The 13,030-nt window shown below is 39.5% G+C and overlaps 1 protein-coding gene across 3 annotated transcripts in view; it reads right to left on the bottom strand.

Moving 5' to 3' along the window:
- tm6sf2b (transmembrane 6 superfamily member 2b) overlaps nt 1-12,764 on the bottom strand; it is a 30,070-nt gene extending 17,306 nt beyond the window's left edge. Inside the window, exons 1-3 of one of the 3 annotated variants that reach the window (XM_078169139.1) lie at nt 12,631-12,764; nt 9,633-9,760; nt 5,354-5,457 (exon numbers count right to left, since the gene is read on the bottom strand). In XM_078169139.1, the coding sequence (XP_078025265.1) occupies nt 5,354-5,457; nt 9,633-9,712 (184 nt within the window). In that variant the 5' untranslated portion in view covers nt 9,713-9,760; nt 12,631-12,764. Of the gene's footprint in view, nt 1-5,353; nt 5,458-9,632; nt 9,761-9,999; nt 10,065-12,630 lie in introns of those variants that run through there. The other 2 variants (XM_033622554.2, XM_033622555.2) reach the window with 2 other exon arrangements.
- Between the last annotated feature and the right edge of the window lie 266 nt (nt 12,765-13,030).

Raw genomic sequence — 13,030 nt, 5'->3', positions numbered from 1 at the left:
TAACTGCTTATCTTGGCAGGGGTCATGGGGGGCTGGAGCCTATCCCAGCTGACATTGGGCGAGAGGCAGGGTACATCGTGGACAAGTCAGCAGACTATCACAGGGCTGACACATAGAGACAGACAACCATTCACACTCACATTCACACCTACGGACAATTTAGAGTCACCAATTAACCTGCATGTCTTTGTACTGTGGGAGGAAGCTGGAGTACCTGGAGGAAACCCACGCTGACACAGGGAGAACATGCAAACTCCACACAACTCAAACCAGGAGCCCTGTTGCTGTGAGGTGACGAAACCACTGCTGCACTATCTTACTGACAAAAACTCTGTCTGTGTGTCTGTTCCACGTTTTTCTCCTCACTGACTTGGTCAGTCCATGTGAAATTTGGCACAGTGGTAGAGGGTCATGGGAGGATGCCAATGAAGCAATATTACATCAATTGGCCAAAGGGGGGCGCTATAGCAACCGATTGAAATTGCAAACTTTGAATGGGCATATCTCATGCCCCATATGTCGTAGAGACATGAAACTTTGCACAGAGATGCCTCTCCTCATGAGGAACAAATTTGCCTCAAGAACCCATAACTTCTGGTTAAACAGATTTTCCACCATTTTGAATTTTTTGAAAAACACTTAAAATCGATCTCTTCCTAGGAAGTTTGACCGATCTGCATGAATCTTGGTGAACATAATCTAGGGACCAATATCTAAAGTTCCCTCTTGGCAAAAGTTGGAAAACTTACTAAAACTGAGCTTCTATAAGGCAATGACTATTGCGGAGGGCGTGGCTCATCACATAGAGGTGTATAACATCTCAAGGGTTTCACCCATCACCACGCAACTTTGTAGGCATATGACCACACATAATCTGAGGGGACCCCTCCATTATTGACCCCATCAAACAAAATGGGGGCGCTAGAGAGCTAATTTCTTATCTAGGCCTAACCACCATATGGATTTTTACTAAACTTGGTAGATATGTAGAACAGGACGCCTCAAGGTGACTGGAGAAATTTAACTCTAATTGGCAACTGGGTGGCACTATAACAACAGAAAAATGCTTAAAAATGGCTAAAATGTGACCGATCGCTGTGGCTCCCCCTGTGGCCCAATGCTGTTGTTCTTTTCTAATTTTTGGTATGACTTAGTCATGGTATGGTATGCTGTACTCAATGGGTATGGACTAGTTATTATTATTATAGGACAGATTAGAGCCATGCAGTGTTTTCTGAGGGGTTCATAGATTTGCAACATGGGCTGGGTACCAGGAGCAGTGCAAAGAAAATATGAAATGATCCGATTGTGAAACCATCAAATCAAAATGGCAGAGAGCAGAATAAATAAGAAGGTGTTTATGTGAAGTAAATCACATGGTTCTCCATGGGCAAAAGAGCTTTACCAAATCTTTAAGGAGCTGGATGTGCTGTATATTTCCAGCAATAATTAATGTTGTATTGTTCACTATATTAAAAATAAACCGAATTTTGAAGACAAAAGGTTTGAAAACATTGTCACAGTGCCAAAATTAAGGATACGTGCATATAACACTGAAGTTCAGCCCTGAACCATATGTAACATCTCGTTTATTTAGTAGACAAAGATCTTTTGTTGCACAGCTAAGAGCTGGTATTCTTCCTCCAGTCATTGAGGCTGGATGATTAAACATATTCAAGAGGACAAAAGAATGTGTGAAGGTGTGTTGTTTGATTTAGGTTAAGTGGAGAGCCAGTCCCATTTCCTTTTATACTGTACAAACTATGATGACTTAAGAAAGTTAATGTTCCATGAAATGGTTTGACTTTATTCTGGGGCTCAGGTGGAAAAACTCAGAATGGTTGTTTAATGTTGATGTGTTAAAATTTGCCAGTTTTATCACAAAAGCCTGGAAAAGAAGGCAAGATAGATTATTTAATTAGAACTTATTTTGACTTTTCAGTGCCACACAGTAAATGTCTCTGTGAGTGATCCTCAAACAGTGTTGTTTTCAGTGATGATCTGATTATGTAGGATGATTCTGTTGCTTGCACTCATTCACTTATTCATATTATTACAGATGACTGGATTCCTAAAAATGAGCCTTCTAGCCCTTTGAGAAGGGGGTTATTGTGGGTGCCGGGGGGGCAGGTTTGTGCATTACCAAGGCCATTGGTGGATTTTTCAAAGGCAGCAATCTCACGGCTGAACAATGCATTACACACGACAGCTTACCAAAACATTGGCTACAGCATGTCGCAGACTTTCAGCAGATGATCAGGTGTTTCGGACCATAACAAGTCACCATCAGTGTGTGGTGCAGCATGAAATTTAATGTCACGATGTAATTGTGGAGTGTAACAACCAGCTTGGGCACACACACACAGGGGTACCTCTGCCGTCCATGACAAACTGTAAAAGGATGTTATAGTGGATAACATGCCCATTGGACTGTTAATGACTGGAAAAATGTTGCCTGGATTGGTATCAACTGCATAGTTCACAATGGCAGACTCAGCATGTGGGGTAAACAATATAAGGCAATGGACCCTTCATCCATGGCTAAAACTGTACAAACCAGTCAGGGAGGTATGACTGTTTGGGGACATTCAATATGCATACATTGACACTGATAACTTTGGATGGACAGTATATCATATGTATTAGTGTGTTCAAATTAACAGAAACAGAGCATCTAGCAACATGGGCACATTATGAGATAACTGGCCCCTGGGCACAGATATGCAAAGGCCCCCACCACCTCTCCTACACAGGAAGACGACAAACAGATTCTGTGGTGGTTTTGCATCTCTTTGTGTTTGATATGAATCTTTTTGTGGTACTTTGTCTTTTTGTAATGGTTTGGGTCTCTTCGAGGTAATTTTGTGTCTCTTAAAGGGTATTTTGTGTCTTTTTCAGGCGTTTTCTGTCACTTTCTAGTAATTTTGTGTGTCCTTGTGGTTGTTTTGTGTCTCTTTGTAGTCATGTTGTGCATCTTTGTAGACATTTTGTGTCTCCTTGTAGTCGTTTTGTGTCTCCTTGTGGTTGTTTTGTATCTCTTTGTAGTCATTTTTGTCTCCTTGTAGTTATTTTGTGTCTCTTTGTAGTGATTTTTGTCTCCTTGTAGTCATTTTGTGTCTTTTTGTAGTCATTTTGTGTCTCCTTGTGGTTGTTTTGTATCTCTTTGTAGTTATTTTGTGTGTCTTTGTAGTCATTTTGTGTCTCCTTGTAGTTGTTTTGTATCTCTTTGTAGTCATTTTGTGTTACCTTGTAGTTGTTTTGTATCCCTTTGTAGTCATGTTGTGTGTCTTTGTAGACATTTTGTGTCTCCTTGTAGTTGTTTTGTATCTCTTTGTAGTCATTTTTGTCTCCTTGTAGTTATTTTGTGTCTCTTTGTAGTCATTTTGTGTCTCCTTGTGGTTGTTTTGTATCTCTTTGTAGTCATTTTGTCTCTATTTGGTTGTTTTGCATCTCTTTGTAGTTGTTTTGTATCTCTTTGTAGTCATGTCGTGTCTGCTTGTGGTTGTTTTGTGTCTCTTTGTAGTTGTTTTGCATCTCTTTGTATTCATTTTGTGTCTGTGGTTGTTTTGTGTCTTTTTGTAGTTATTTTGCATCTCTTTGTGGTCATTTTGTGTCTCCTTGTGGTTGTTTTGTGTCTCTTTGTAGTTGTTTTGTGTCTCTTTGTAGTCATTTTTGTCTCCTTGTAGTTATTTTGTGTCTCCTTGCGGTTGTTTTGTATCTCTTTGTAGTCATGTTATGTCTCTTTGTAGTCATTTTGTGTACCCTTGTGGTTGTTTTGTGTCTCTTTGTAGTCATTTTTGTCTCCTTGTAGTTATTTTGTGCCTCCTTGCGGTTGTTTTGTATCTCTTTGTAGTCATGTTATGTCTCTTTGTAGTCATTTTGTGTACCCTTGTGGTTGTTTTGTGTCTCTTTGTAGTCATGTTATGTCTCTTTGTAGTCATTTTGTGTACCCTTGTGGTTGTTTTGTGTCTCTTTGTAGTCATGTTATGTCTCTTTGTAGTCATTTTGTGTACTCTTGTGGTTGTTTGCATGTCTTTGTGTCTCTTTGTAGTCAATTTGTGTACCCCTGTGTTTGTTTTGTGTCTTTCTGTAGTTATTTTGTGTCTCTTTGTAGTCATGTTGTGTCTTTTTGTAGTTATTTTGTGTGTCTTTGCAGTTGTTTGCATCTCTTTGTGGCCTTTTTTGCCTCTTTATAGTCATTCAGAGTCTCTTCCTGGTCAGTAGTATGTGTTAATTTTGTAGGCAAAGGCCAGGGGGGGCCCTGACACTGATCAGTAATCCATCTATGCATCTAAAAAAGGAGAGTCCACACATAAATGTTGGACAAAGCACACGCCTGCATCAGTGATTTACAGTTGGAATCAGTTCATAAAGAGCAGCTGTAAAAGCCATTGCAATGATTTGCTGCCTGGACTTAACAGAATGTCATTTATAAAGGGAATCACTGTGTTGTGACCATGGTTGTGACACGGGCATCTCTCTGCAGATACCACGGCTTAAACCGCTGTATCACATCCTTCCTATCTGTCCTTCACACACTCTTTGCACACAGATGCCCACACACACACGCACACACACATACACTTTGTCTCTCGTGTGTACCAGCGTCTCTGTAATCCTCAGGACAACCAGATTTATCTCTGACATCTAACAGGTGAGATAGCATGGGGATTATGGCTCTCTATCATTGAGAAGAGCCTGCCACGGCTTTGTCCCCATTGTTGTGGGTTCTCCTGCACAACACTCGTATCACCCTGGGCACAGAGTACCGATACATCACCTTGTTTCTGTCCCGCTAGCGTAGCCCCTGGCATCAGCTGCAGGGATGTGTTTGCGGGGGGAACACCTTGGCTGGAAACGGAGAACTTATTTGACCGATAGCTATACACATAACGAGGGACAATATGACACAAATCACCGTAGAAGAGCTTAATTCATGGCTGCACAAGCTGCTACTGTCACACTATCAAATTGAATATAGAAGTCCATGGCGTTTAGAGTCAGTCAGCGGTGAATGTTTTATACAGGAGCAGTGACTGTGGAGCTTTCTCCTGTATGATCATTGTCCAATAGCTACATTTTGCTTCAAGGTCAAACTCAAAAGAATACAGTAACAGTTAGTGTGTAGAAGTGCCATGAAGGTCCTCAGCTTGCAGGGGGCAGTCATGCCTCAGAAAAGTCTGGCTAAGCCCTGAGCCTGATCAGTCTAAGCTGCTTTTGCCATATCAGGTGAAATCACATCGAATACAGCACAATTCATGTTACATACAATTCAACCTTTGTAAAACTCTGTTCTTTAGAAATACACTATATTGCATGTGAGTTGGGAAATGTACATAGTCGTATTATTTACCAAAGAATAAGAGGTCTTTAGGTGGGTTCCCACGGGTGATGAGGAAGTAGAACAGAAACACAACCACCAGCACAGCAACGCCAATCTCCAAGATCACATAAGGCCTGTGAAAGAAGAGAAATTCAATTGTTATCCAAGAAAAATAACAACACATTGTCCACAACCTAACTGCTGACACTCTCTGCACTTTTAGACACCAATCTCCCTCTGATTTTCTGCTTCATTCTCTTTACTAATTAGTTTCTCCCGTGAAAGTTGTGCCAGTCTTCTCCGCAGTGCTAAATTAGTAAATGATGATGAATGGGAAGTCGGAGAGAATAATAATCACGCACCACCCAGAGTTAGCAAGCACAGGGAGAAATAATGCACAAGTGTGAGGGGAAATCTTTGTGATAGATGCACTGCGCCCAGAGGGAGCAAAGGCAGGCACTGCTGGTGTGCCTGGAGATTCCTGGCGAGATGGCAGTGTCACATTGGATTTACCTTCCTGATCTCCTTTTAGCACAAGGGGTAGACTAATTTTAATCCAAGCTTTTAAAATATATATTGAGTTTGATGAATCACTTGGTCCTGACATTTGACAAGAAAATTCAGAGTCGGTGTTGCTGGTATTTCCAGGAGCTTTGCACTAAATTCTGGGGCCTTAAAATGGGGCTTCTTAAAATTGGTCTGTCTATGCAGTAGACAGACACAAATACTTTTGAAATTGGTGCTTCAAGATCAGACCAAACAAAGAAAATGGGTTATGGCATTCCAGTATAATGGAGGTATAGTATAGTGGCCTTCCTGTTTTTTACAAAGCTTAGTCTCTAACCAGATTTATTCAGCCAATTTCAATTTAGTTATGGCACTAATTATGTAGAACTACAAAATGCAAAGCAAACCAAACGCTTCATTCCAGACTTTCTGAGGAACTCCCTGCCATTTGGGCCCCGCGTCACCAGTCCCACTTTTCCAAAGGTCTTACAGGGTAATGTCTTTCTATACTATAACTATAATATTATTACTTTCATTAATGTTGTTGTAAGCTACTGTCATTACCTGCATCTCTCTCTCTCTCTCTCTCTCTCTCTCTCTCTCTCTCTCTCTCTCTCTCTCTCTCTCTCTCTGTCTCATTGTGTCATATGGATTACTGTTAATTTATTATGCTGATCTGTTCTGTACGACATCTATTGCACGTCTGTCCGTCCTGGAAGAGGGATCCCTCCTCAGTTGCTCTTCCTGAGGTTTCTACCGTTTTTTTTTCCCCGTTAAAGGGGTTTTTTTTTGGGGAGTTTTTCCTTATCCGCTGTGAGGGTCTTAAGGACAGAGGGATGTCGTATGCTGTAAAGCCCTGTGAGGCAAATTGTGATTTGTGATATTGGGCTTTATAAATAAAATTGAATTGAAAATTGAATTCTTTTATTGTATTATATGCACTGGATTGCCTGTAGTGTTATAGGCCCAAGGCAGTAATTATAATATATATTTAGGGAGACCTCCCGACGCCCCCCACACCTCAAATAGATTGATTTAAAAAATGCTATTCTACAACAGGCAACCAAAATAATCATTAGCATTAGCAATATTAACCTAACAAACAGTCATTATTATCACAAAATATCCTCATACAGCAGGTCGTCTTACAAAAACACACATACAATGGTTCATATGTAACATGATGTAAAGTTATGTACTAAGTTATGTAGGTGAGGTTTAGGCAAGTAAAGTTTGTAGGTTAGGGTTTGGCAAGTACAATATGGTAGATTAGGTTTACGCCAGTACAGTTACGTAGGTTAAGTTTAGGCAAGTACAGTTACGTGGTTACGTTTAGGCAAGCACAATTAGGTTTAGGCAAGTACAGTTACGTAGGTTAGGTTTGGGCAAGTAAAGTTAGGATAGGTTAGGTTTAGATAAGAACAGTTATGTAGGTTAAGTTTAGGCAAGTACAGTTAAATAGGGTACGTTTAGGCAAGTACAGTTACGTAGGTTAGGTTTAGGCAAGTAAAGTTAGGATAGGTTAGGGTTAGGTAAGTACAGTTATGTAGGTTAGGTGTAGGCAGGAACAGTTACGTGGTTACGTTTAGGCAAATAAAGTTAAATAGGGTACGTCTAGGCAAGAACAGTTACGTAGGTTAGGTTTAGGCAAGTAAAGTTAGGATAGGTTAGGTTTAGGCAAGAACAGTTACGTGGTTACGTTTAGGCAAGTACATTTAAATAGGGTACATTTAGGCAAGAACAGTTACGTGGTTACCTTTAGGCAAGTACAGTTAAATAGGGTACGTCTAGGCAAGAACAGTTATGTAGGTTAGGTTTAGGCAAATAAAGTTAGGATAGGTTAGGTTTAGGCAAGAACAGTTACGTGGTTACGTTTAGGCAAGTACATTTAAATAGGGTACATTTAGGCAAGCACAGTTACATGGTCAAGTTTAGGCAAGTTAAGTTATGTGGTTACGTTACAGCAAGAACAGTTACCTAGGTTAGGTTTAGGTAAGTAAAGTTCGGATAGGTTAGGTTTAGGTACTGTAAGTACAGTTATGTAGGTTAAGTTTAGGCAAGTACAGTTGAATAGGTTAAGTTTGGGCTAGTACGGTTACATGGTCAAGTTTAGGCAAGTTAAGTTATGTGGTTACATTACAGCAAGCACAGTTACGTGGTTACGTTTAGGCAAGTTAAGTTATGTGGTTACGTTACAGCAAGCACAGTTACGTAGGTTAGGTTTGAGAGTATAGTTATGTGGTTAAGTTTAGGCAAGTACAGTTGTTTGGTTACATTAAGGCAAGTACAGTTACTTAGGTTAGGATTTAGGGGGAAAAACAATGTGACTACAACCTTAAAATAACTCAGAGTTCACTTGGTTTCACACACACAAATTACTGGGTCATGATTATGGGGCTTAGCCTGATTATTAGGCTACTACCAGTTCTAAAATGACAGTGTACTGCAGTTCTGCATGCAAACAATATAACCTAGTCAAAGATTAGCTGCAGATTTGCTCCTCCCAAATGTTAAATCCATGTCTATGACCTTGAATAGAGCATATTTTAACACCTTTAATTACCTTGCTAATCTGATCCAATTTCTTTCAACGACCAAGTTACAGAATTTTATTCCATATTGTACACTTCCAGTATATATTACAAAAGCTTTCCTTTGTGAAACTCAAGACCTACAATATTCCACCTCCCATACTGCTGTGGTGATATACCTACCAGTGGCTTAAAAACACAGCTGTACAAAGGTTTAATCAATCATAGGCAGAGGTGTGGGAAGCAGCAAGTTAAGGCCATGTTAGTTCAGCACTGCCCTCCATGTTTACTGGTCAAAGGTAGTGCTGCCTCGCACTGGAAAAGATTAATGTGCTTAGGGTATCTCCTGGTAAACAACATTACATCCTCAGAAAACTCACAATGTGTGCTCACAGAAGGAAAACAAATGCTGTGAGAGCAAAGGGAAGCTCCCTCGCTACCTCTCCAATTCAACAGTGCAGGAAGATTTATGCACACAATACTGTTTGTTTGCAGAGTGGAAGAGCACGAGGCATATTGTATGTCAAGAGCAATTTATCAAACTGTTCTGTGCAGTCTGTATTGATTGTCAATGTCCACAAATTCCAAAAGATATTCACACAAGAGATGTGTAAAAGTCTGTCGGAAATGAGAAATATCTTGCGGTAAAAAGTGTGTGAGGGGGGAGTGGAACATGCTTCGGTGATGCAGCACACAATCATCAACTATAGACAATACTATAAAGGCACTACCCCAATAAACATATAATCACTGAATAAGAAAATTGTCCCTTACAGCTTACAAAAGTAATTATCTCCAACATCACATCAGATTATCTCCACAAATTCTGTTCACGTGTCCTTCTTTTTGTTCCCTGTTCGTTATCTTGCCCCTCCACGAAATGTCAGGTTTAATTATTTAAAGAGTTTACACAACTAAAGACGCAATTGGCAAGTACACTTTGAAAATCGTGGAATTAGTGGTGCTCAACGTGATGGAGGATTTATGAAGTGGTCACAGTCACAGACAGAAATATACCTTGAGCCTACAGTGTGCTCTAGTGGTGATAAAGTATACTGTCTGTCATCCAGTGGAAAGAATCACCTGCAGCATAGTTATTTAATTGTATTGTGACAGTTTTGATTGCATAGTATCAAATAATAGTATGTGTTGTGGTTGCTGTAATTGTATAGAAATCATTTATAGCTTGCCCCCCAAAACAGAAAAGTAAAAAGACATAAAATAGAGTGTATGTAGAGACTGAGCAGAAATCAGTAAATGTTATGACTTACTCTTGAAGCTCGGGAATGGTGTTCATGGCATAAAGAACGCCAAGGGCAGAAAATGAAAACAAAAAGACAAGAGTCTCCATCTCGTCAAAAGCTGTTCAGCCTCCCTCCCTGCAGAATCCACAGCACTGCTAAAAATACAACGGTTATCAATTTTAAGTCGATACAATCTGCTCCAGCAATAGCAACACTAACATTTGATCAAATCAATATTCAAATGATGCCAAAGCATTAATATATTATGAGAACTAGAACAAATAGAAAAAATCTTTTTAAGTAGAATTAAATCACACGAATGTCACGAAATAATATCCCATAGGAGATCTGCAATTTTGAATAGAATGGGAAAAGAAGCAGAGCAAGCTCTTACCGTCTGGCTACCCTTTCGGTGGATTAATCAAATTACAGCTGGCTTGAGGCAGACATGGCCTTTACTGGGAATATAATGAAGTGGAGACAAAGAAGCTTTTGGGGGGAAAGTTATGCAATTTGGTTTTGTCAGAGATTTACATAAGTCGTATTAGTGAATAGGCCAACATTCCACTTTATGCAGCAATACACTTTCAAAGTGATACTGATTCCTGTTCTACCAAGCACTTAATGTTTTTATGAAATGTGGGCATTGTATGCTGCCTGTGATAGACTCACAAATACTAGCAATGTTATATGGATTGTATGGATGTGACAGGACTGTATTTATATTATCTGAAGGGTGTCAAGCATCAGGAGTGAATGGGAAACAGATTGTCTTTGTGGGCTATTTTTTACTTTTTAACTTTAATTATTCAACCCAGCAAATGTTGTGGACACCGAGGCCTTGAATATATGAAAATATCCATCTGTCAAGTGATATTTATCATTTCAGTAGTTCCAGAATAGCAAAAAACTGCAGCAAATGAATATGGGTTAACTTAGTGTTTCCCAACTGGTCCAGCCACGGGGTCCAGATTTGTGCTTAATTATTAGTTCAAGGTCCACACAGTTTAATATATTCAACGTCATACTTGCTTTGCTGGCCATGTTGTTGAGCCACTTTGCTGTCTCTGTTAAGTCTAACAAGACCAAATTTATGTTTTTTTCTGGAAATGAAGTTGACATTGACATACTGCTGGGCACCAGGACCCAGGATGGTCAAAATATTGAAAGGGTTCCAGAATATAAATATCTTGGTATTTAGCTGGATCAAAAACTCACTTTTAAGCATCATATCACCACACTTGTTACAAAGCTGCATCAGAAAATTGGGTATTTTTTTTGATAAATATAGAGATAATTTTGTCCTGCAGGAAGCGGGTAGTTGAGGCAGTCTTCTTGTCAGTTTTGGATTATGGTGATGTCATTTATCAACACGCATCTGCTTCCACCCTAAAATCACTTGATGCTGTTTACCACTCAGCTTTAAGATTCATCACTGGTGACAGTTATTCTACTCATCATTGTATCTTGTACGAAAAACTTGGGTGGACTTCCCTGTCTGTCAGACATGATAGGCATTGGTTTCTCTTTGTTTATAAGGCCCTTACTGGAAGGCTTCCTCATTACCTTAGCTCCTTATTTAGGCGGTGAAGTGGTAGATACCCGACCTGCTCCTCTGATTTTCTTATGCTGGAAGTACCATGTCCACATACTGAATTTGGAAAAACTGCATTAAGCTTCTGTGCAGCTCACAGTTGGAACATTTTGCAGCATGCACTGAAGTTGGAAACCTTTGTACAGCCTGGTCAATTTAAATCCTTGTTGGTTAGCCATTTTACTCATGAGTGTAATTGCTTTAAATTTGTCTCTGTTTTATTTTTATTGTATTGTTCTTATATATTGTTTTTATGGTTGTTGTACATTTGGCATCATTGTAAATGAGGGCTTGCTCTCAATGATCCTCCGAATTCAAATAAAGGTTGATTGAAGCATCTGTCCATTATACACCCTCTCTACAGCATGTAACTGCATTTCAAAATAAAATCTGGTGCCGGGAATTCACTGTACTTGACCCATGACCCACTTTTCGATCACGACCCACTGGGTTAACTTAACATGATTAAAATTAACCAGTTTGAGTTTTGCCAGTGGCGCCCCCAGAAAATTTTCATAGCAGCCAGATAGGGACATCCATTGAAAATCTTAGGGTGGCAAACCTAAAGCTGTAACTGAATTTCAGGAGTTCAGTTATGTTGTTGAAGTATACATGCTAGTCGAAAACCATGTCAATACTGATAAGCTTTGGTTTCTTATGTTACAGTTTATATTACTAATTATCTGATGCAAATTTTTGAGTTCCACAATGATCCTACTTTAATATGCTATATATCTATACATGTTAAACAATTTATTTTTCTTCAAAAAGGATTCTTTTCCTCAAAAAAAAAAAAAAAAAGGCTAACATAGAACTTTCATTTAAAGGAGTACATTGACTGTAAGGAACCAAACATTTATTGTGAAAAGCCTTTTCAAGTTGAGGGAAGACTTGTGGGTACCCATGGAGTCCATTTTCATGCAGATATCTTGAAGGGAGAGTTCACGGGACCCCTTTGAAAATGGCCAAGTCAGTTAATCTCTCGATAAAATGTAGCCTAACTTTGGAGCGTCATTTAGCCCCCTTCCCATAAAGCTATGCCAACATCTTGGTTCCATGAATACCTTTGGTACTTTGTAGCTTTGCGCCAGCTTACAACATGAGTGTGCCCCAGCCTCTTAAAGACAGTAATACCCGACTCCAGTTATTTTCACCAGGGGGGGCTAGTAGGTGGGCAAGCAATTGTATAAACCGACGCAACCGACTTGAGTGTGCCACTGGGGTTTTATAACAAACACTGTTTTGCTTCTTCTGCAAAGGTAATTCAAACAGAGGAAGTGTATTTGAGATCCTTTCGACTGAGAGTGCGTCTCCTATTCTATTAACAGTAACTAACTTGCATAAGAGTCACAGTGAAGAGCAGCTGAATAGGCAAAAAATGCGAAAGAACAATAGTTCTGCAGTTCTGTCAGCAACACAGTTATTACATACCATTCTGGACGTGACATATAACGGGCAGTTAACAGGAAGTGGGAAATATTTCTGCAGTGCTTTCTTCAGTCGTGATTGAAATTGCTCAATGGAGGCAAATCCTCATTGTGGCTTTGCTTCATGTGCTTTTTCTCAGCTCCTGGAATTACTGCTTGCTGCTTAAACTCTTCAGTTACTCTGTTCAAACAGTCATGACTTCAAAATCCAGTTCACTTAGAAGTTCATTCAGTGTTTGCAGTGTGTTTCCAGTAGAGTGCACCAAATTCAAACTAAAAGGACAGATTCTTCACCATTGAATTTCAGGTAGTTCTGAGATATAAAATCAGGAAATATTAAAACTGTCCTGGATTGTCTCTCAGCATTGCATAGGAACTGGTACATCACAGATTTCTGCCATTAT

Source organism: Epinephelus lanceolatus, chromosome 6 (assembly GCF_041903045.1).
Source record: "Epinephelus lanceolatus isolate andai-2023 chromosome 6, ASM4190304v1, whole genome shotgun sequence".
NCBI classification, from domain to species: Eukaryota; Metazoa; Chordata; class Actinopteri; order Perciformes; family Serranidae; genus Epinephelus; species Epinephelus lanceolatus.
This window is presented reverse-complemented; position numbering and strand designations above follow the sequence as displayed.